Source organism: Myotis yumanensis, unplaced genomic scaffold (genome assembly GCF_028538775.1).
Source record: "Myotis yumanensis isolate MYYU_CA2020_CCGP unplaced genomic scaffold, mMyoYum1.0.hap1 SCAF_2, whole genome shotgun sequence".
NCBI classification, from domain to species: Eukaryota; Metazoa; Chordata; class Mammalia; order Chiroptera; family Vespertilionidae; genus Myotis; species Myotis yumanensis.
Window position 1 is genome coordinate 171,846,681 of NW_027223753.1, and position 20,201 is coordinate 171,866,881.

General features: G+C 42.1%; 1 protein-coding gene and 1 long non-coding RNA gene across 5 annotated transcripts in view; one reads left to right on the forward strand and one right to left on the reverse strand.

Moving 5' to 3' along the window:
• Positions 1–1,921: 1,921 nt before the first annotated feature.
• Positions 1,922–6,076, reverse strand: LOC139004005 (uncharacterized). Of its 2 annotated transcripts, none has more exons than XR_011470317.1 (3): positions 5,885–6,076; positions 5,126–5,222; positions 1,922–2,265 (listed from the first exon to the last, which is right to left on the reverse strand). It is a non-coding gene; the product is annotated as an uncharacterized lncRNA (long non-coding RNA). The 2 variants fall into 2 exon arrangements; XR_011470318.1 differs by lacking the exon at positions 5,885–6,076 and adding an exon at positions 5,397–5,786.
• MASP1 (MBL associated serine protease 1) overlaps positions 5,409–20,201 on the forward strand; it is a 63,993-nt gene continuing 49,200 nt past the window's right edge. For all 3 annotated transcript variants that reach the window (XM_070406599.1, XM_070406597.1, XM_070406598.1), the window contains exons 1-2: positions 5,409–5,789; positions 11,597–11,828. In XM_070406599.1, coding sequence (XP_070262700.1) covers positions 5,785–5,789; positions 11,597–11,828 — 237 coding nt within the window. In that variant the 5' untranslated portion in view covers positions 5,409–5,784. The remainder of the gene's footprint in view (positions 5,790–11,596; positions 11,829–20,201) is intronic.

Consider the following 20,201-nt stretch of genomic DNA (forward strand, 5'->3'; position numbering starts at 1 on the left):
AATCAAGTAGATAAAATAGAGATGATAATATATGGCCTTTACTGGCTATTTTGGGGATAAAATGAGTCATAACAGAGAAGCATTCTTCTTGGGTATACCTTTTTCTTTTATCTTAGAGATCACCCTCTTTTTTTAAAAAAAAAAATTCTTTATTGTTGAAAGTATTTCATAGGTCCTCTATTCTCCCCCATGCCCCTGCCACCCCCATTAACCTCTTTCAGCATGCTCCCATGGTCACCCACTTTTTTAAAACTACTTTGAGATCTTCTAAACTTTAATCTCATCTCAATAATAGTGTGACAGATATTGTTCCACACACTGAAACAGAGATGCCATGAAGTGTTTGAGTAGCAATGTGCTTTCAAAAGATAAATCAAAACACCTAATCCAACATTTCCATTGCAAATTAGAAACTCCAAACCCAGGAGGACAGACAGAAAGCTCAAAGCTTCACATTGGGTTTGGGCAAAACATGGTCTCCATTCCTGGCATCTTGACTCACAGACCAGTCTTCTTCCACCATGACTTCACCCTCTAGACCCATGCTCCCAACATGTAGCCATTTACCTTTACAATTTTTTTCATATGCATAAATGCCACCTAATTATTGTTTTTTAAAAACTTTTATTTCAATCAACTCTGGATTTATTAACTAAAATCCATATATTTGAAAACATGGTACTGCCATAAATATAAAAATAAAGATAACAAATAAAAAATTGTTAAATTCTAGCAGAATAACCATTGTGTCCTCAAGACTCTGAACCTGAAACCTGCCTTTCCTTGTTAAAGGGAAAATGGGACTCATGATATAATGATACCACTTTGAGGCTTTCTTTTTTATAATATTAGGAGTGAAGGAGAAATTTAAAAGGCAGGACTCTTTTTGGCATATGATGGTGACAGACATTGAGAGTCAACTCATACAATCCCCACCTCTAACCCCTGTCTTCTTTAATGCCTGCTTCCTATGTAAGCTGTAAAACCCTTGAAGGTAGTGGTGGCTGTAGGACCCAGCTCTGGCCTGTGAGACATTAAGCGAAGTACCCCAATGCTACCTCTCCCTCTTCCTTCTTCTTTTCTGCTTAGATAGTGACACGACATCTGGAGTCACTGCAGCCATTTTGTAACCATGAGGTAACAAGCATGACAATAAAAGCCCAATTCCTACAGCTGGCAGAGCAAAAAGAAAGAAAACAATGTTGAGTAGCTGCCCCAGAACTACCTACCTCCTCACTTCTTGCTATAAAAAGAAACTAAATTCTCTATATTTCAGCATTAGTCAAGGTTTCTCTTTTTACCTACCAAACGAAATTTTTACTGACCCAGTGTTTATTAACTCTAAGTATTTGGCACCTGCAACCAGCTTGACACCACTGGTAGTATGTCTTTCATGCTTTGGGGGAATCTTCTGTAAGAGAACCTGTATTAGTTTGCTAAAGCTTCCATAATAAAATACTGCAGATTGGGCAGCTCCAACAGCAGAAATTTATTTTTATTTTCTCACAGTTTTGGAGACTAGAAGTTCAAGATCAAGGTGTTGTCAGGTGTTTTAAAGAAGTTCAAGATTAAGGTGTTCTTTTGAGCCATCTCTCCTTGGCTCACAGATGGCCACCTTCTTGCTGTCTCCGCACATGTTTTTTTTTCTTTTCTGTCTGTGTCCTAATGTCTTCTAATAAGGACACCAATTACATTAGACTAGGTCCCACCCTGACACCCTGTTTCAACTTAATCACCTCTTTAAAGACCCTATTTCTAAATAGTCATGCTCTGAGATACTAGGGGTGGGCAAACTTTTTGACTCGAGGGCCACAATGGGTTCTTAAACTGGACCGGAGCAAAAGCATGGATGGAGTGTTTGTGTGAACTAATATAAATTCAAAGTAAACATCATTACACAAAAGGGTATGGTCTTTTTTTTTTTTTTTTTAGTTTTATTCATTTCAAACGGGCCGGATCCGGGCCCGCGGGCTGTAGTTTGCCCACGGCTGTTAGGGCTTGCTTCAACACATGCATTTTGGAGGACACAATTCAGCCTATAAAAGAGCTTAACAGTTTATTTATTTAGTAGAAACTATTTTTTCCTCCCCTGAATTCTTCCCGGTACATGACAACAAGGCTCATGGATGTTCAAAGTCCACAGGCAGGGTCAGGAGTTCTCAGATGAGAGGTAAGTGTCCTGAATTTGGGGTCAGGAGGCCTTGGCTGTAAATATTGGTTGTCCTCTTGCTGACACACTTAGTCTCTCTGAACCTATGTCATCATCTGTAAAAAGATAGGAATATTACTTATAATAATGTATTGGCATTTTTTTAAGTCCCCAGATGATTCTGATAGTCTGGTAGGCTCTGAAGTGATGGCGTTAAGCATACTATAAGTCATTATGTTGAATAACCCAAATTTTAATTCTAAGCTGTGATCTTTGGAGCTATTTATCAGTTTCTTGGATATTCTTAGGAAGCTTGGATTTCAGACTTTGCCAACAAAAAACCATTGCCCAAATTCCTTACATTTTCTAACACATTCATGGAATTCCAGAAGGTTCCATCTTAGGAGTTGCATATAATAAATACTTCAGTAGAACATGTAAACTAAGTCCTTTCTAGTGGTAGGAATGCTGTGGCACTTACCCTTTTTGTAGTAGTTTTTTGCTCCTTTACCCTGACTATAACCTGGGGGTATTGAGCCCACATCTGCCATTCTATAATTTTATGATCCTATATAACACACTATTAGTTCCTTGTATGCATATTTTAAACTTTTTAGTGAAACTTAAAAAAAAAAAAAAGCTAGTTGAAGCTTCTTAAAAATTATTGTTCTGAATACTTATGTTTGAATCCTAATTAATGGGATGCTATTATGGCAACAGATAAAACCGGTGTCAAGATTAGAGGACCACTTTGGACTCTTTGACTAGCTTTATAGGCCATTAGTAATCCACCTGACCTACTATAAGTCAATGTGCTGAATAACCCAAATTTTAATTCTAAGCTGTGATCTTTGGGGCTATTTATCAGTTTCTTAGACATTCTTAGCTACAATAGTCCTCCAGCCCACATGTGTATGTGTTCATGATCTCAGAAGAGTCCAACTCCCTGATTTCACAGTGGAGCAAACTGATGCCTCCCTCCCATAGTCAACAACCTAGGTGACCCACCCAAGGTCACATACAAGTTAGCCTACCCATATTGAGCCTACTTCCAGACCACTTCCCTTCCATTGCTCCCACTCCCCCATCTATTCATGATACCACAGGGGGTTTTTATCGAAAACACAAGACAATACAGTATCACCAATGTAGTCCAACCCAATGGGAAGCTTCCCTGTAGCCCACCCAGATCACTCCTGAGCCACAACATTCTTGCTTTCACACAGACTCCATCAGAGCCTTGGCTCACTCCCAGGGAGGCACACATCAGATCTGCTGCATATTGGCAGAACTTTGGCTTAGAGCTTATTTCAAATGCCTCCCATTGAACGCTGGCAGCCTTGAAAAATCATGGCCAGGAAACCATTCCAGGAGGCTCAATTGCTCTATGACACTTTACGAGGAGAAGCTGATGGCTTTCCCTCCCAAGCTCTCCCCTTCGCGCCCAGGACGAATGACTGCATTTCCCTGTATGTTCCCTAAATTAGGAGAGGGCCTGCTCAGCTGCAGCGTGAATGGAGGAAATGGCTTTAATGGGCAGGGCCCTCTGCACAGCGCAGTGTGCCTTGCGCCAAATTCTTTCTCCTTCAGTTTTAAAACCCTTGTGTATTCCAAGAGAAATGTAGTCCATGTGTTTCTGCTTCATTTACACTTAAATCATTTAAATGTTGTTTTGTGAGAGTTATTTGATGTCCAAGGAGCCTGTGAGTCTTCTTAATGGGACTTTTAAGGGGTTGTTTCTATTAGGCCTGAAACACAAAGCAACATTTCGTTGAAACAGTGCCTGAAGATAAACCTATTCTCTCATCCCATGTACTTGCACCCACATTATTGACCACAGCCTCTTAATGAGGCCGGACTTGGCAAGGCTGGCATTTGAAAGTGTTAAAATAGAGAAACTAGAGAGAAAATGGAGCAAGGAGAATTTCAGTGAGATTCAAGCCATCGTTCCCTAAACTGTACCAAAGCAAAGTTGGGAGTGCATGAATGTGCCCCCTGGTTAGAAACGGTGGTAGCCCTTTCTCAGGTACACCACTGGCTAGCTAAAAAAGCCCTCCGTAAGTATAATCCCACTTAAGTTTCATTGCAACCCCATTTTCTAGGTAAGAAAACAGAATTGAAGATGTTAAGTATTGGCCCTAAAGTGCACAGCTGGCTTAGATATAAGTTCTGAGTCTAGCACTGTTTTTAAAATGCTTCAAATTGAGTTTCTCTTTGAATGTTGTGTGTACTTGAATTGTCACATGCATTTATAATACATTACTGAGAAGCAGTACAATATAATAAGTTAGAGCTCAGATTTCTTTCCTCATTGCTTTCTAGCTGTGTGACCCTGGGTAAGTTGCTTACCCTCTCTGGGCAGTGTCAACACCTGTAGAATGGCGACACTATTACTACCCACCTAGCTGAGGTACAAAGATGATTGGAGGGAATTAACACATTATTAGACAGGGTGTGACACATCACTATTAGTGGTAGTAGCAGTAAGAAGTAAGGGCTGGGCAATCTTGGCAAGTCATGCAGCCTCTCTGAGCCTCAGTTTTCCCATTTGTAAAATGAGTATAATGGTATGACCCTCACAAGTTGGTGGGAGTAACTAAGATGACATCTGTGTGTCACTCTGCCTAACGCAGAAAAGGTTCTCAGTAAAAATCTCTTTTTTATGCCCATTTGGTTGTCATTGTTGTGAAGGGAGTTACTTCGCTTATTATTCAGCGCAGCTTAGATCTGGTGCTGATTTCTCCACAAACTTGCATATGGACACATATACAGGCTCTTCCTACACCGGGGTGCAGGACTTTCTGACTGTGGAGCATCTTCTCCGGCTGTGTTAGACCTCCGCACCCTCTGAGCTGGTAAACAGCACAAGTTCTGTGTTTCAGTGGGAACACGGAGCCAATTTCAGGGCCTCTGCTCCCAAACATTGCCGGCCAGCGGCTGTGCTCACAGGAAAACCTGTGCTGTTTGCCCACAGACCTGGGGACCAGGGATCTGTTTTCTTTCCCAGTGTTGATGTTAGAATTGCCTTCTTGGTTGGTTATTTCTGTTTAGTTGGTGTCCTTTTGCCAATGTCCTGAAAAAGAGCAGAAAACTATAGCCATCTGGCAAGGGAGAGTGAAGAGAAATTAGACTTTGCCCCCCTCCACCCTCTACACTCACACACAGTCACACAGTCACACAGTCACACAGTCACACAGTCACACACACACACACACACACACACACACACACACGGTGACACAAATACCTATTTGAGCCACTCAGTTATTTTCTCTCAGGGACTGGAGCCAGCCAAGCAGGATAAAGGAGGGAACTGGAGAAGCAGATCTCTTCAGGAAGACAGATTCTGTTCTGTCAGGTTCCTCTGAGTGTGTGTAAGAGGGAGGAGAGAGAGAGAGAGAGAGAGAGAGAGAGAGAGAGAGAAGAGAAAGGCAGAGGGAGAGAGGGGGAGAGGGGATCTGTTGCAGGCAGGGGAAGGCGTGACCTGAATGGAGAATGCCAGCCAATTCCAGAGACACACAGGGACCTCAGAACAAAGATAAGGCATCGCTGACACCACATCGGGGACGAGCTCACAGACAACTCAGGCCGGGGAGGACCAAGGCCAGGCAGCCAGGAGAACCCAAGGCAAGAAAATGAGGTGAGTGCCAGGGTAGGAATGGGCAAGGCTGTCCCTTCAGAGACCCGGTGTCAAATAGCCCCGCGGGGTCTGACCTTGTCTCTGGGCTGACTCACCTTTGTGTCCTATGGGTGGTACAAAGGGTTTCTTATCAATCCTTGGGGCTCTGAGAGGGAGACTGAGCTGGGCGCCTTCCTGGGACTCCGGAGACATGCAACTTGAAACGGGAGACTTTGTGCAAATCCTGCCCAGGGCTGCTGAGGCTCAGATTCCCCTTCTGCCAGTATAGGGTGCTGCCTGCTGGCAAATGAGACTTTCCTCCTGCTGCCCACAGGCTCAGTTTTTTGTTTTCCTCCTCTGCAAAGTACATTGGTTTACCTCTCCCAACACTTTGTGAGTTAGATATGTGTTTGTGTGTTTATTTGTTCTGACCGGAAAAGAAACCAGCTTCCCACAGCTCAGCTCTGTGGTTTCTTAAACCCTCAGAAGTTGGCCAGTTAAAATCTCAATTTAGAAAACTAAAAACCTGTCCCTGTTTTACAGTTTTCTATAAATTTCTGAATTTCTGACTGAAATCAGAGGCAGCTGGTGGTATGAATCAGAATACCAATAGCACCAAATGGCTCTTACAAGATACCACAATTTTATTTTTTTTAAAGGAGCCTTTGGTTCTGAACCGAGGACTTTAAGTTCTAATTGTTTTTGTGCTCTTCAACATTCCCTATTCCTCAGCTATAGTTTGAGTTACTTGATCCTTCCTACCATACATTCCTTCTAAGTTTTCCTCTGCAAGTCTCAAAACCTTACCACTGTAATTGTTTTTACTACTTATAAGTGTTAATGCTGTTAAGAATTAAAAAAAAGGAAGAAGAAGAAAGGAAAGAAAAACACTGCAGATGTTAAGTCCCTAAACCCCTCTTTTCCCATTAATTTTCTTCTCCATTGAAAAAGGGGGTTCTATTTGTTTCTCTTTTGCAAAGTCACCTAGCAACTTTTCTGGGTCTGGGATCAATGAGGGGCTTCAGACTGTTAACTCTTTGAACTCAGATTACCTGTGGTTCAGAGAGGTAATCGGGTCTTTAAGGTTAATTCTTTTAAAAGAACATTCTGCTCTTTTTAAATCCATTGTAATTTTAGATCTGCCATCTAACTTCATATTTTTTTTCTCCTAAAAGAGATGAAATGTATGCCATCTACATGCAATGACAATTTGATTGATCTGTCACCGTTTGAATCTCACCCTACCCCCAATGCCGCAGTCATACCAAACTACAGGGCTGATTAACAAGTTCTGTGTCTTTGCGTTTACCCATTCCTTAACCCAGAACATCCTTCCCCCTTATTTTCTACCTAGGGGACCCGATTGCTCCAGCCAACTCAAACATCACCTCCTCTTCCCTAGCCAACATCCCCAGAATAAGCATCCTCTGTCCTCTGGGGCTACATCTCTTCTTGTCTTTGTACATCTCCTTGTTTAAATGCCCACCTCCTCTTCCAAGATTGACTGTCTCCTAAGACACGGAATCTTTTTGTATTTGTATGCCCAGTGTCTAGCATGATATCTGTTTCCTTATCTGTTAGGCATTCAATAAATTTTGGCTGAATTGCATTCAGTTGTTAAAAAGCACAAATACTACAGAAAAGTGCTCCACTAGAAGTTTTCCAAGAGTCTTGCCTCCTATAGAAGGGCACTTCAGAGTTTACAAAACCCTTTCATGGGCACTGTCTCTTCTGGTTTTCAGATTTTGGATAAGGTAAGGATTTATGAAAAAGTGACGATAAAAGCAGTTAACAATTTACCCAAAGCCACATGGATGATTTGGAAAGCTCAGACTTAAACTTGGGTCTTTGGACTTCAACTCCAGGACTTGAATTTTTTTTCTACCATATTCTACCAGACTCTCAACCAAGTAACATTCTATACAGGCATCTCCCAGTCCTCCTGCACATTAGCCGAGGACTGGCCCTCACTCCAGACCAATTAAACTAGAATCTGTTGTGGGAGGGGCTTTGGTATTAGTATCTTTTTCAAAACTTTTCACATAAAACCATGGGTTTTTGAATTATTTTTCACAGGATTAATTGCTTTGGCCAGATGCCTGGGCATATGGGCATGGACCCAGCTTCCTCTGTGAGCTTCGGTTATTCCCTTCTTCTGTTGAAGCTAATTTGCCATATGGTATTGGCTATGACATGTCACCTCTTGGGGTATCCTTTCATCACCCGTCAACTAAGGGTGTTGTCAAATGGATCTATGCAGTCCCTTTCAACTCTTCTACTCAGAGACAGTCTGGATGTAGTGCAGGTTGAAGTGAGGGGAGTGAATAGAGAGGATAGAAATTACTGCTCACTGCATAATCTATGCAGGCATTTTTATCTTTTCTGATGGCCTGTTCCCACACTGGAGCCTCTGAAATCCCAGTTTTCGACATTACTTTTGACATTTCAAGCAAATGTAGCTCAATTTTTTTGATTAGCTAGAATATAGATAGCAGGTGTCAGGAATTGTACAGCCGGTGCCTGGTGTATAAGAAGCCAAAAACAGTCAGAGAGTGTGATGGGGAATGAAAGCCAACACTTATATCCTCTGATTTGCAGCCCCTAAAGCAAGCAAGCATATGCTCAAGCCCATTATGTGCAAGGAGATATTTGTTTCATATGTTCGACTGTTTTGAGATGCAAACAGAATAGAACAGAAAGCTTCGCAGGCCATCCTCCCACACTAAACAGTTGTCTACCCCACATGGTCCTGGGCTTCTGGGCTGTCAGCAGCCGGCCCTTGACAGCCCCGCAGTAGGAGGCTGAGTCTCCTCCATGTGGTCTGGAAAAAGCAGCCATGGAGAAAGTTGACCTTTGAGCCTTGCACAATCTGGATGTCGCTATTACAGGGAAGTCCGATTTGGGAGCCAACCGTCACTCCTAACCCCCTTTTTTTGGGAAGCAGCATGATGGAGTAATCATAACTAATGTTTGCCTAGGGCTGGGCAGTTAACAAAGCACTTTCCAACAGCCTTTTTCTGAGAGCAGCCCTGTAGGAAGTCATTATTATCACCAAATGGTTGAAGAGACAGAAACCTAACATGACTTTCCCAAGATGGTTCAGATAAATGAAATAAAAGTCTGAACTGGAACCTAGTTTTTCTGCCCCAGGACCAGCACTCTCCCCTCCCCAAGCAGCACTGCAGCAGAACTCCCTGCCCTGCTGACATGGGTATATTTCTTCCCTTGAATGTAGGGCTGCCTGGGCCCAGTGAGTGAGAGTTTCTGGACTCAGCTTTCCTATGAATTCACTAGAGACTTGGACTTATGCCTCCTCTGCCTCTTTGGCCCTTCCTCCAACAGATTGGTTTAAAAAAATATTGACCCTGGCAATTGGATTAAAACAATTTGCTTCCTTAGTTGCATCTCACATGTTGCTATTATAAGGGCCTTGGAAAAAATTTAAGTAATTTTATTGTTTTCTTTTTATTGAAAAAAATAGTACAGGTCCTTCTAGACAAATTTGAACATTTTGTATACACAAAATTAAAATTAAAAACACTCATATTCCACGTCAGTGATAACCACTGCTAGTACCCTGCTGATATCCTTCTAGGCCTATTTGCACTTACCTATTTATCTTTTATGTAAATATTATGAGAAAGCTATGTATATAGATTCAAAAATTCATGCATATACACATATATGCATCTGTACTTATGGGACAGAGGGTTGGGAAAAAGTTTCCTGACTAGCAAAGATATAACTATTAATCCTAAAATGCTGGTATAATTTCCCAGCTTTGACTTTTGGGGCTGTATAAGACTGTGGCCCCATTTCATTCATCCATTCACTCATTCAGTCATCACTGATTATATATTAGGCTCTACACTAAGTCCTCTATATACATAACCTTGAATGCTCATGTGATTTTTTTAATTAGAGATAATCCCATTTTTATATGAGGAAACTGGAGCTCAGAGAGACTAATTACCCAAGACTTTATGGCCAATAAGCAGAAAAATTGGGATTTGAACCCCAATACGTCGAACTTCAGGGGCGGTTCCCCTAAAGCAGTGCAGTGTGATATGTGCTCAACTGAGTGAAAGATACTCCATAGCATCAGAAGTTTTAAACTGGATGACGGAGGAGAAATAAGACAATTAGGTGGGGATGATTACGGTATGTGGAAGAAGGCTGAGTTATGGGTGGGCATGGCATGCCAAAGTATGGCTGGCACTGAGATGAAGGTGGACAGACAGATCAGCACTAGATCAAAAAGGGATCATCAGCCAACCCGGGAGCAGATGCTTTACCCTGCAGGCACAGTGGAGCAGCATGGTCACATCTGTGTATTAGTAAATCAACCTTGGAGGAAGATTGCTGAATAGTATAAAGTGGAGGCAGGGAGACCACTTAGGATGCAATAGCAATCTATAATAATAGAAGTGTAATATGCTAATTAGACTGGACAGCCAAACGACATTCCAGACGTCATTCCAGACTTCCTTCTGGATGAAGCTGCGGCAGCAAGGGCCGAGGCAGAGGCGGTTAGGAACCAGCAAGCAGGTAGGCAAGCAGTTAGAGGCAATCAGGTCAGCAGGCAGAGTGGTTAGGGGCGATCAGGCAAGTGAGTGGTTAGGGGCGATCAGGCAGGCAGGTGAGTGGTTGGGGCGATCAGGCAGGAAGGCAAGTGGTTGGGGCGATCAGGCAGGCAGGCAAGTGGTTAGGGGCGATCAGGCAGGCAGAGGTGGTTAGGGGCAATCAGGCAGGCAGGCAGAGTCATTAGGGGTGATCAGGAAGGCAGGTAGGCCAGCAGTTAGGAGCCAGCGGTCCCGGATTGTGAGAGCGATGTCTGACTGCAGTTTAGGCCCTGCAGGATCAGGCCTAAACTGGCAATTGGACATCCCCCGAGGGTTCCCAGATTGCGAGAGGGTGCAGGCTGGGCTGAGGGACCCTCCCCATGCACGAATTTTGTGCACCAGGCCTCCAGTATTTCATATAAGAACGTTTACATCAACTGACCTTGGGAAGCAATAGTACTTATGGGAAAACTTGATGAGCCAGGTTTGGGATGTTTGAATTCAAAGTCCTTGGGTCTTGCTTGGGTAGGGGAGGGGTCAATCTATTAGATGCTTGGTGTGGTGTATATTGACCATTAGGGCTTTGACAAGCCTTGAACATTCTGCCTCTATTGCATCAGTCACATTGGGTGTGTTCTGTAAGTTTTATTGAGTTTTCCTTGCCCTTTATCCAATTCTTTTAATAGTTCATTCTTTTTTATTCCTACAGCTGGAAATAAATTGTAGGGTTTTGATCATTTTATAAGAACACTTACCAAGAGGGAAAAATTTTGTTTTACTGAGTCTTTCTTAATTCAAAAATTTGCATACCTTGATTAATTTTGTTAAATTTGTGTAAGGTACTGCATCATTGAGTACAAATCTCATCCCAAGATTACTATGTTACTACTACTTTTTAGAAAACAGAAGGGGTTATAATTCTTAAATGAAGTTGAGCTGAAGAAATGACAACAACTTTTACCTGATTATGAAATTTACATTTTCAACAGAAAAATGATATGTGTCAGAGTCCCAAATGGGGTATTTGCTGGGAAAGTTTAATAGTATTATCAAATCTTCAAAAGAGCACGACTGACAGAAACTTTAGAAATCACTGAGTTACCGTTTTCTGTATTCTAGACTGGGTAAGCAAGGCCCACAGGGGAGGAGTAAAGGCAGAAGTCAGTGGCCGAGATATGCTGAGAACTTGATCTCTGGGCTGCTGACTTAGTTAAATGGTGAGGAACTGTGTCCGTGAATGTAAGGTGATCCATTTTTGTCTTTTAGGTGGCTCCCTCTTTATCATGCTTTGTGCTTCTCCTTGTGGAAGGCTTTGGCCCACACTGTGGAGCTTAACAATATGTTTGGCCAGATTCAGTCGCCTGGCTATCCAGACTCCTACCCGAGTGATTCGAGAGTGACTTGGAATATCACTGTTCCAGAAGGATTTCGGATCAAGCTTTATTTCATGCACTTCAACTTGGAATCCTCCTATCTTTGTGAATATGACTTTGTGAAGGTAAGACCCCTGATATTCCCTAACTGGGCCAGGATGTCTATTGGGGAATCTGCTGGGAGTTAGGAAAGCCTAGATGAATTAGATGCTGTGCTTACTTCCTTGCTGGCAGTCCAGTGAGGGAGACACAAAAGGTTACAACATGATGAATGAAGGTATGAGTGGCATGCTAGGTGCAGGCTGAGTACATAAACCGAGAAAGGACCAAGAGGAAAACTGAGGCTGGCAAAGTGTAACTCAGCCAAACACAGCTTCCTCTTTTTATTTCTGTTCTCAAAGTCTTTAATGTTTTCATTAGCCTCTACTCCAAGGTCACTTTTAATTCACAAAAGCAGAAAAAGGGTGGGACCCCAGCATAAGCATTAATCAGACTGAAACACATCTGTAAGTGTGTCGAAATCTGAGGCACTAGAAAGCATTGCCTAGTTCCCTAAGTAATGATCAAGTATTTTGAGGAGTGTAGGACATCCAGTAGCAGACAGTAGGAGGTGAGATTGGAAGGTTAGACTGGGAAGAGATTCTGAGGGGGCTTGAATGTGATGCTAAGGAGTTTGTATTTTAATCAGCAAAAGGTATAGGCAAGGGTGGGGGTCACTATCAGAGGGGAATGTAAAGAAAAAACACATGGATGAGGGGCAGAAATAATCAACACAATATTCCCTGGAATTTAGAGAGAGCCCACAAACAAGACCATGGATGGGAAGCTGTTCTTTAAAAGTGAGGCTAAGAAAGGTTGGAGAACTTCCTTCCTTCCTTCCTTCCTTCCTTCCTTCCTTCCTTCCTTCCTTCCTTCCTTCCTTCCTTCCTTTCTTTCTTTCTTTCTTTCTTCCTTTCTCTCTTTCTTTCTTTAATTTAAATGAAAAAAATATGATTGGAGCACTTCTGAGAGATTGAGTTTATTAAGGTTGTGTCTGATTTGAAAAGATGAGAACCTGCTTTCTAAACTTTCTCTGACTTCCTGGAAGAGGTTCTCATCAAACAACTCTAGAGCAGACTTTGCATATCGTTAGGATTATTATAGACTCATTTTTCCAGAGCCAATATTTCAACAAGAGTTAGCCTTGTATTAGCCATAATGTTTGATCAACAACAAAGTAGTGAGTTTGCAAGGTGCTTTTACACTTATAATCTTATTCAACCTTTAAAACAATCCTATGAGGCAGGTACTACTATCCCATTTAACAGGCCAAGAAAAAATCCAAGAAGGTAAAGCAACTCACCCAAAGTTGTATAGCTAGAAAGTGGCAAAACAAGGATCTAAACCCATGTCTTGTGACTGTCATTCCCATGCTTTTTTGACTATACAAGCTGTGATCCACTGAGCCCCAGGATACTGCAGGGGGTTACAAAGCCACTATAGGCAGGGGAAGCCTGGTAAGTGGGGCTGTGAACTCCTACCCTGCTTAAACTCATTTTAATTGCTGGATGTTGCTTATCATTTATGTTGGGTCTGCATCAAAAAAATATTACTTGCAACAAGGGTTTTGTGACTTAAAAAGCTTCCAAATTGGTACTCCATGGCAAAGTTTCTAAATTTCCACACTATTGACATTTTGAGCCAGGTCATTCGTTGTTGAGGAAAGCTGTTTTGAGAATTATACAATTTTTAACAACATTCCTGGCTTCTACTCACTAGATGCCAATAGCACTTCCCTCTTGAGTTGTGAGCACAAAAATGTCTCCAGATCTTGCCAATACCCCCAGAGAGGCAAAATCTCCTCATTTGAAAACCATTGCTCTAAGGAATGCTGCCCCTCTTTGAATGTTTTGTGCTAGGGACTATGAGAATTTAGGGATACAAAAGATCTGGCCCCTTTCAAAGAAAGATGGGCCCAGAAAATAGCCACTGCACAAGATGGAAAAGAGTAATGACAATGAGAGGCTGACAAGTGGAGCCAACCTCTCAGGCAGGGGTTGTTCACCAAGACCCTAAGCATGCATCATCCTAAATTGAAATTTCTGACAAACTGGACAATTATGTCCTTTAGGATATAATCTAGCCTCTACCAGAACCAAACCCTAAGAGAAGATAGATTATGGGTAGGAGCATTAGGTTAGCAGAATCCCCCAGCCCAATTCCCCAACAAATACTGGTCATAAAACCAAGTTAGTCTTGAATACGTGGACTTCACCAGAAGGAAGGTGACCAAACATTGGCTAAATAAGACAGTACACTCCATAGATTCAGACAAGGCTAGATGTGAACTTCCTAACTGCTTCTTTCCTCTACTTTCAAACATGTCAACCATCTAGAAATTTTCTCAGTGACAACACTTGATTTTATTGGTAGCTGAAGCCTCACGACCATAAATTTACAGATTTTTTTTTTCTTTAGCTGCAACAATGGCTTATTTTCATTATCTCCCCCCCCCCTCTACCTCTAGAATTGACTCTCTCTCAGTTCATATGCATTGAGCAATCATTTCTCACAAGTTTTCCTCTTATTCAGACAGATGCCAGGTTTGACCTTGTTAGGACTCCTTTATGAAGATGACAAACATACAATAGAGGATTTAACTTATTCCTTTGCCCCAAATAAATTCAGTCTCCTGGCAAAGGAGATTAAGGAGCTGACATCAGCTGCGTTTTGTAGTGGGGAAAAAATGACAAGGTACTTACTGTTCAAGGGCAACAATAGAATCTGAAGACCTTTCTGACACTGAATTAAGGACACTGGAATACATTTCTACCCAAAGCTTGACCTTTCTGGCTGAAGAATATGTTGGAAATTGATTAATAGTTTCTATCCAGGCAGGTGAAACACCTTTCTGAAAGCCCAAGGAGATGGAACTAAACCTTCTGGAAGGAGAGCATAGTCTTAAGTTCTTGCCTGGGTTTCAGGAAATGCCTGTTCTAGTCCCGTATCTGCCATTAATTTCCAAATAATTGGGAGTGGACAAGAAAATCTTGTTATACTCACTTTGCTCCAAAATCAGACTTATAACCAAAGATCAGTCTGCTTGAGACAATGCAGAAACTGAGCTGCCTACCTGAAGTGCCCTGCGGTTCTTGTAGCTCTGCCCCAGACACATTTTGCCAAAATCTTTGGAGGAAGGAATTAACACCTTGGGCGGAGAGGGCAAGATGCATTTCTTTACTTGAGCTTGTCCAACTGACTCCCTTCTAGAATGCCAACCAGCACCAGCATTAGCCTCCCTGCAGTGGCTCCAGCAGCCATGAGGCCTGAGCAGGCCTTCCTTTGTAGGACACTGTGCCCTGGTCAGCTGACAATTGGTGCTCATATGGAGACAGGTCCTGTGCCCTTGGCCACACATGCCTTGCACAGTTCCTCTCCTGGAGTCAAGAACTCACAGAATATCAGGCTGCTGAGGCCCTCTACATACTCATCTAGTCCCACACAATATTTGTTGTTTTTCAAATATTATGTCCCAATGAACGCTTTCTTCTAAGAAATCTTCTAGTCAGCCAATAGAGAAAACAGAAGTGGGGCTGCTCAGAGTGAAGGTGGCTCTGAAGCTCACTCTGCTCACTCATCCTCCTTGGTCACCCTGAAGTTCACACCTATCGGGAATTATAACTTGACTGTTGCTTACGTTCCTGTTGGACAGAAGAGGTGACTGGAGCTCATAATTCAGGGACAAGACTAGTACTCTGGACTCTGAACTCCCAAACCCAAAAGCCTTCTACATATAGTTGAAACCCATTCCCTTTTTCTAATTGCCCTACCACCTTCGACCCCAGAATATGTTTCTTTCCTGACTACTTAATGAGAGGAAGACTCTTCGCTTTCCATCTGCATGAGTATGAGCATACCACACCACTCCTGAATAAGTCAACATTCTCTCCAAAATTCTGTTTTTTTCATCTGGTCCATAAAGAGGTGAGATGAGATGTTCACTAAAGTCCCTTAAATTCCAGAATTCTAATCCTAATCCTCCTTGCCAGAATTTTCCAGATAAGCCCACCAGACCCTTAATTTTCTGGTTAGAATAATGCCAGAAACCAGTAATGATATGTTACGATGGCCACTTCTCAAGGTTCCATGGCCATAAGCACTCCATTAAGAGCCTACAGTCTGCTGGGGATGCTTTAGTGACATGTCATTTAAAGAAAACTTGTAAACATATCATTCCACTGCTGTCCTTTTTAAATATCACTGATTTCCATTTGATGATTTCTATCCAGAGATGTTAAATGCTTATATAATATGCCCTGTTTTGAGGCTTTATCACTCTGCGACTAAATTGCCTTGGTAGACTTTGTAGTGGGTTTAAAGAACCCTCCAGTTCACAAGAACCCTTTTCAGCGCAGCCCAAACCCACAGACCACCCTTCCCACCCTGATCCATCAGAGTGATATGACCACACTGCTGACACTGCATATCAGTAGCTTACAGAAGACCAGGACCCCCAAGGCTGCAGTCCAGATGCCCCCATTTTAGAAAATTCCTCTCTCCGACCTGATTCCTCGCAGTCCTTGGTCTTCAAAATGCATACACATCTGCACAACAGCATCTGCTTCCTTGGAATGTGTCTGCAATGTGTGGATTCCTGCAGTGCACAGATGAGGCATACAAATCACAGCTGGTTAATGTTGCAGGTGAGATCAGAGCACAGATGCTGGCCAGGGAGTCGGTAAGCCTGGATTCTTGTGGTCTTTCTCTTCTAAGTAGGATAACCATGGGCAAGTGACTACTTCTATACGGGGTCACTGGTATATAGGGACTTGAGCAAGATGGTCTCTAAGGCCAATGTAACCCTCATATATATGTAGCTAAGACTTCAAAAATCATAGTTCAATTCTATCATCATTATGATAAAAGCCTAGGGAAGGGAAATTTATTGGCCAAGGTCACACTGGGACCAAAATTTATATCTCAAGATTTTCAGTCTCTTTCTTCTTTTAAAAAAATTAAATGGCAGTGGAGTTCCATATACAGATGCTCAGGGTTTTTTTTTAAGTGTAATGTAATATAAGTACAATATAAGGCAAACATTGTCCATAGTCAAACTTACTCAACCTCCTAAATATATTAGAGCACTGTCTTACAGTATATCCAGAAGGGACTTTCTTCTCATAAATGCAACAAATTACAATTCTTTTGGTTGAGCATCAGATGAAGTGGTCAACTTGTGCTTAGAAAGAAGCCCTGGAGCTGTTGTTACTGAAGGAGGTACTTAGAAACCAGAACCACCAAGGGGACAGCATATGCACACATCCTATTTTCAATTTCACTCCATGACATCTGTTTAATTGGAAAGGTAGACAATAAAAACCTGCATGCAGTTTTTATTCTCTTCTCTCTTTTACTCATTGAGTGCAAATAGCTCAATTGGCATCTGTTAAATGCTCATGTGATATAACACCACTGTTCCTCTGTTAACTCTATATCCTTGATGTATTCAGCTTTTCTTCCATTCTTTCCACTGTTAGCCACTTAGTTCCAATTCTTATTCTTCTCACCTAGCCTATTGCAATAGCCTCCTAAATGTCTACCAGCTGTCAGTCTCTCCTCATCCAGTCCACCCTCTATATGTGTCCAAAGGAAAAACATTGCTTTGATTGTGCCATCTCAAAATCTTTCAATGTCTCCCCACCATTTATGGAATGAAGTCCAAGAATCTTATTGAAAACTTTCCATAAACTCGACACTGCACTAAAGGCAGGGTCCACAAAGATGAGTGAGTACCTGTCCTCAAGGAATTCTTATGAGACAAGTACATAATTAATAAAGTAAAGCTAAGCAATTAACACATGTGGTATAAGGCAGTATATAGATTGGGGAGTGGTCATTTCTGGGTGTTCAGGAAAGGCTTTGGAAATAGTTAATGCTTGAGATAAGTCTTGCAGGGTAAATAGGAGTTCAATAGTGCATTTCCCTAAGCTTCTCAATCTCTCTAAGCATTGGTTTTGTAATCAGTAACGGAAAAAGTTTATAATGATACAGTACTTTTCTCAAAGGTTGTGGGAGGGTTTAAACGAGATAATGGCTGTAAGTGGAATCAACACTGCAAACAGTCATGCTCAAGGGTTCAAAAATCAGGCTTTAGCCGTAACCGGTTTGGCTCAGTGGATAGAGCATCAGCCTGCAGACTGAAAGGTCCCAGGTTCAATTCCGGTCAAGGGCATGTACCTTGGTTGCAGGCACATCCCCAGTGGTGGGTGTGCAGGAGGCAGCTGGTCGATGTTTCTCTCTCATCGATGTTCCTGACTCTCTATTCCACTCCCTTCCTCTCTGTAAAAAATCAATAAAATATATATTTTTTAAAAAAAAGAAGTACAGTTTCTAACTGATCTAATAATAAAACAACATATTTTTTTTAAAAAATCAGGCTTTAGAACCAGTCAGAACTGGGGTCAGGCCCTGCCTCCACCTCTTATTGTAAACTGTGGGTAATAATAATAATGTCTATCTCATGAGCTTCTTGGGAATGCCAAATGAGATCAATGCTTTAATGGCCTATGTCCTAGACATCTGCGATTAGCTCAATAAATATTACTACAGTGGTAATGATGGCAATGGTCTGCGTAACAAAATGCCTGCTGGTATCAGTAGATGCTCAATAAATACCAGTTTTCTCATCTCTACCACTAGTTGTCTATTCATTACCTTGCTCTTGTCAGGCAATCTATAGAAAGGTACTTTGAAAGACCTGTTCAAGTGCAGGAGGCTATTTCTTATTAGTGTTTACCTGTAGAAACACAAACTTATGGCAGATTCTAAACTATTGCCTCACTTTATTCTCATGGAATAGGGAGAGCAGGGATTATCATACCTAATTTAAAGAAAAGAAAACTGAGCACAAAAAAACTTAAATGGATTTGTCCAAGACTCCATAGAAGGCCAAGTCAATTCCTGGTCTTTTTACTTCCAAGTCATGATTTTTATCTTCACTCAGTCCCACTCAGAACAGACTTTATCCTGGTAGGGACGTTGATATGCTTCCTGGCTACACATTTTTTTCTAAGGCAACACTGCCTATCAGAGTAACTCAGTAAAAATTAGTAAAACGAAAGGACCTTAAGGATCCTGTTTTGTCTAGATTTTGTTAAAGAACTCTTTTATCCTGATTTTGAGAGAAAAATATTTTACAAAAAATAATTGGAAATGGAATCTGGGCTATGAAAGCTGGGAAATGCTCAATTTATCTGTTTGTGATACACAAGTTCTAGTGGTGAACTCAAGGTCATTCCACTAGACCAGTGGTCGGCAAACTCATTAGTCAACAGAGCCAAATATCAACAGTACAACGATTGAAATTTCTTTTGAGAGCCAAATTTTTTAAACTTAAACTATATAGGTAGATACATTGCTATTAATTTAATTAGGGTACTCCTAAGGATTAGGAAGAGCCACAATCAAGGGGCCAAAGAGCCACATGTGGCTCGTGAGCCACAGTTTGCCGACCACGGCACTAGACTATCAGCCTCATAAGTTCAGGGCCCATCTCCGTGCTTTTTCCCAGCAATGAGCACAGCCCTGAGGCAGAACAGAAAAAGGTATATGTCTCCTGATGGTGAGCATAAAGGAAAGGACTCTGGTCTAGAAATCAATCACTGACTTCTGCTGAGACATTGGGCGAGTCACCTCTCTGCTTTGGTCCTCAGTTTCCCCATCTGTCCAGCGAGAAAATTGGACTCGCTGGCCTCTGCAAGCCCTTTCAGTCCTGATGGTCTGTACCTCCCACTCCACCGCCCACTTCCCCAGGCCTCATTGGTCAGTCTGCATCCTGCTGCATAACTGAGAGATGAGTTCCTCTATGGCCCTGCTCTGACCCCCGCCCCTAATTTCTGTGCAGAGCTCTGTGTTTACTCAACCTTCAGGCTGTGGCTGACCCCAGCTACTGCAGTAGCTCTGCTAATTCTGTGGGAGTGGACAGGAGGCCTTGGATCCTGAAAGAAAAGAGAATGAGAAATGGATAAATATCTCTCGTGAATTTTAATTGCATTCCCTGGTGCGATTTTTTCACTAAAGAGGTACCAGCTCCCAAACACCAATTCTAGCTGATTCAGAAGAATCAAGAGGTGAAAATGAGCTTCAGAAAAGTGTGAAAAAAACGAATTTTATGCAGGAAGTACAAACAGCACAGGCTATGGGTGATGGAAAGCAGAAGGAAGGTCACAGTGCTGAGGCAGAGAATGTGCTCAAGTGTGGGGGAGTTTGAGGGGAGTGTGCCCCGAGGTATGGGCACACCTGGTGTGCAAATCTGTGTGCTGGCGTGTACACAGGCAGCTCTCAGATACACCTCAGTAAAAAGCGAAGTTGAGTTTACTTTTGTGTGCTCATTCATAAAGGAAAAATTAGGGAACAGGATGTGTCCATTTATTTGACAAATGTATTTCTTGAATGCCTACTATTTACCAGAGCTTGGGATATAGCAGTAATTAAAACAGACAAAAATCCCTGCCCACAGG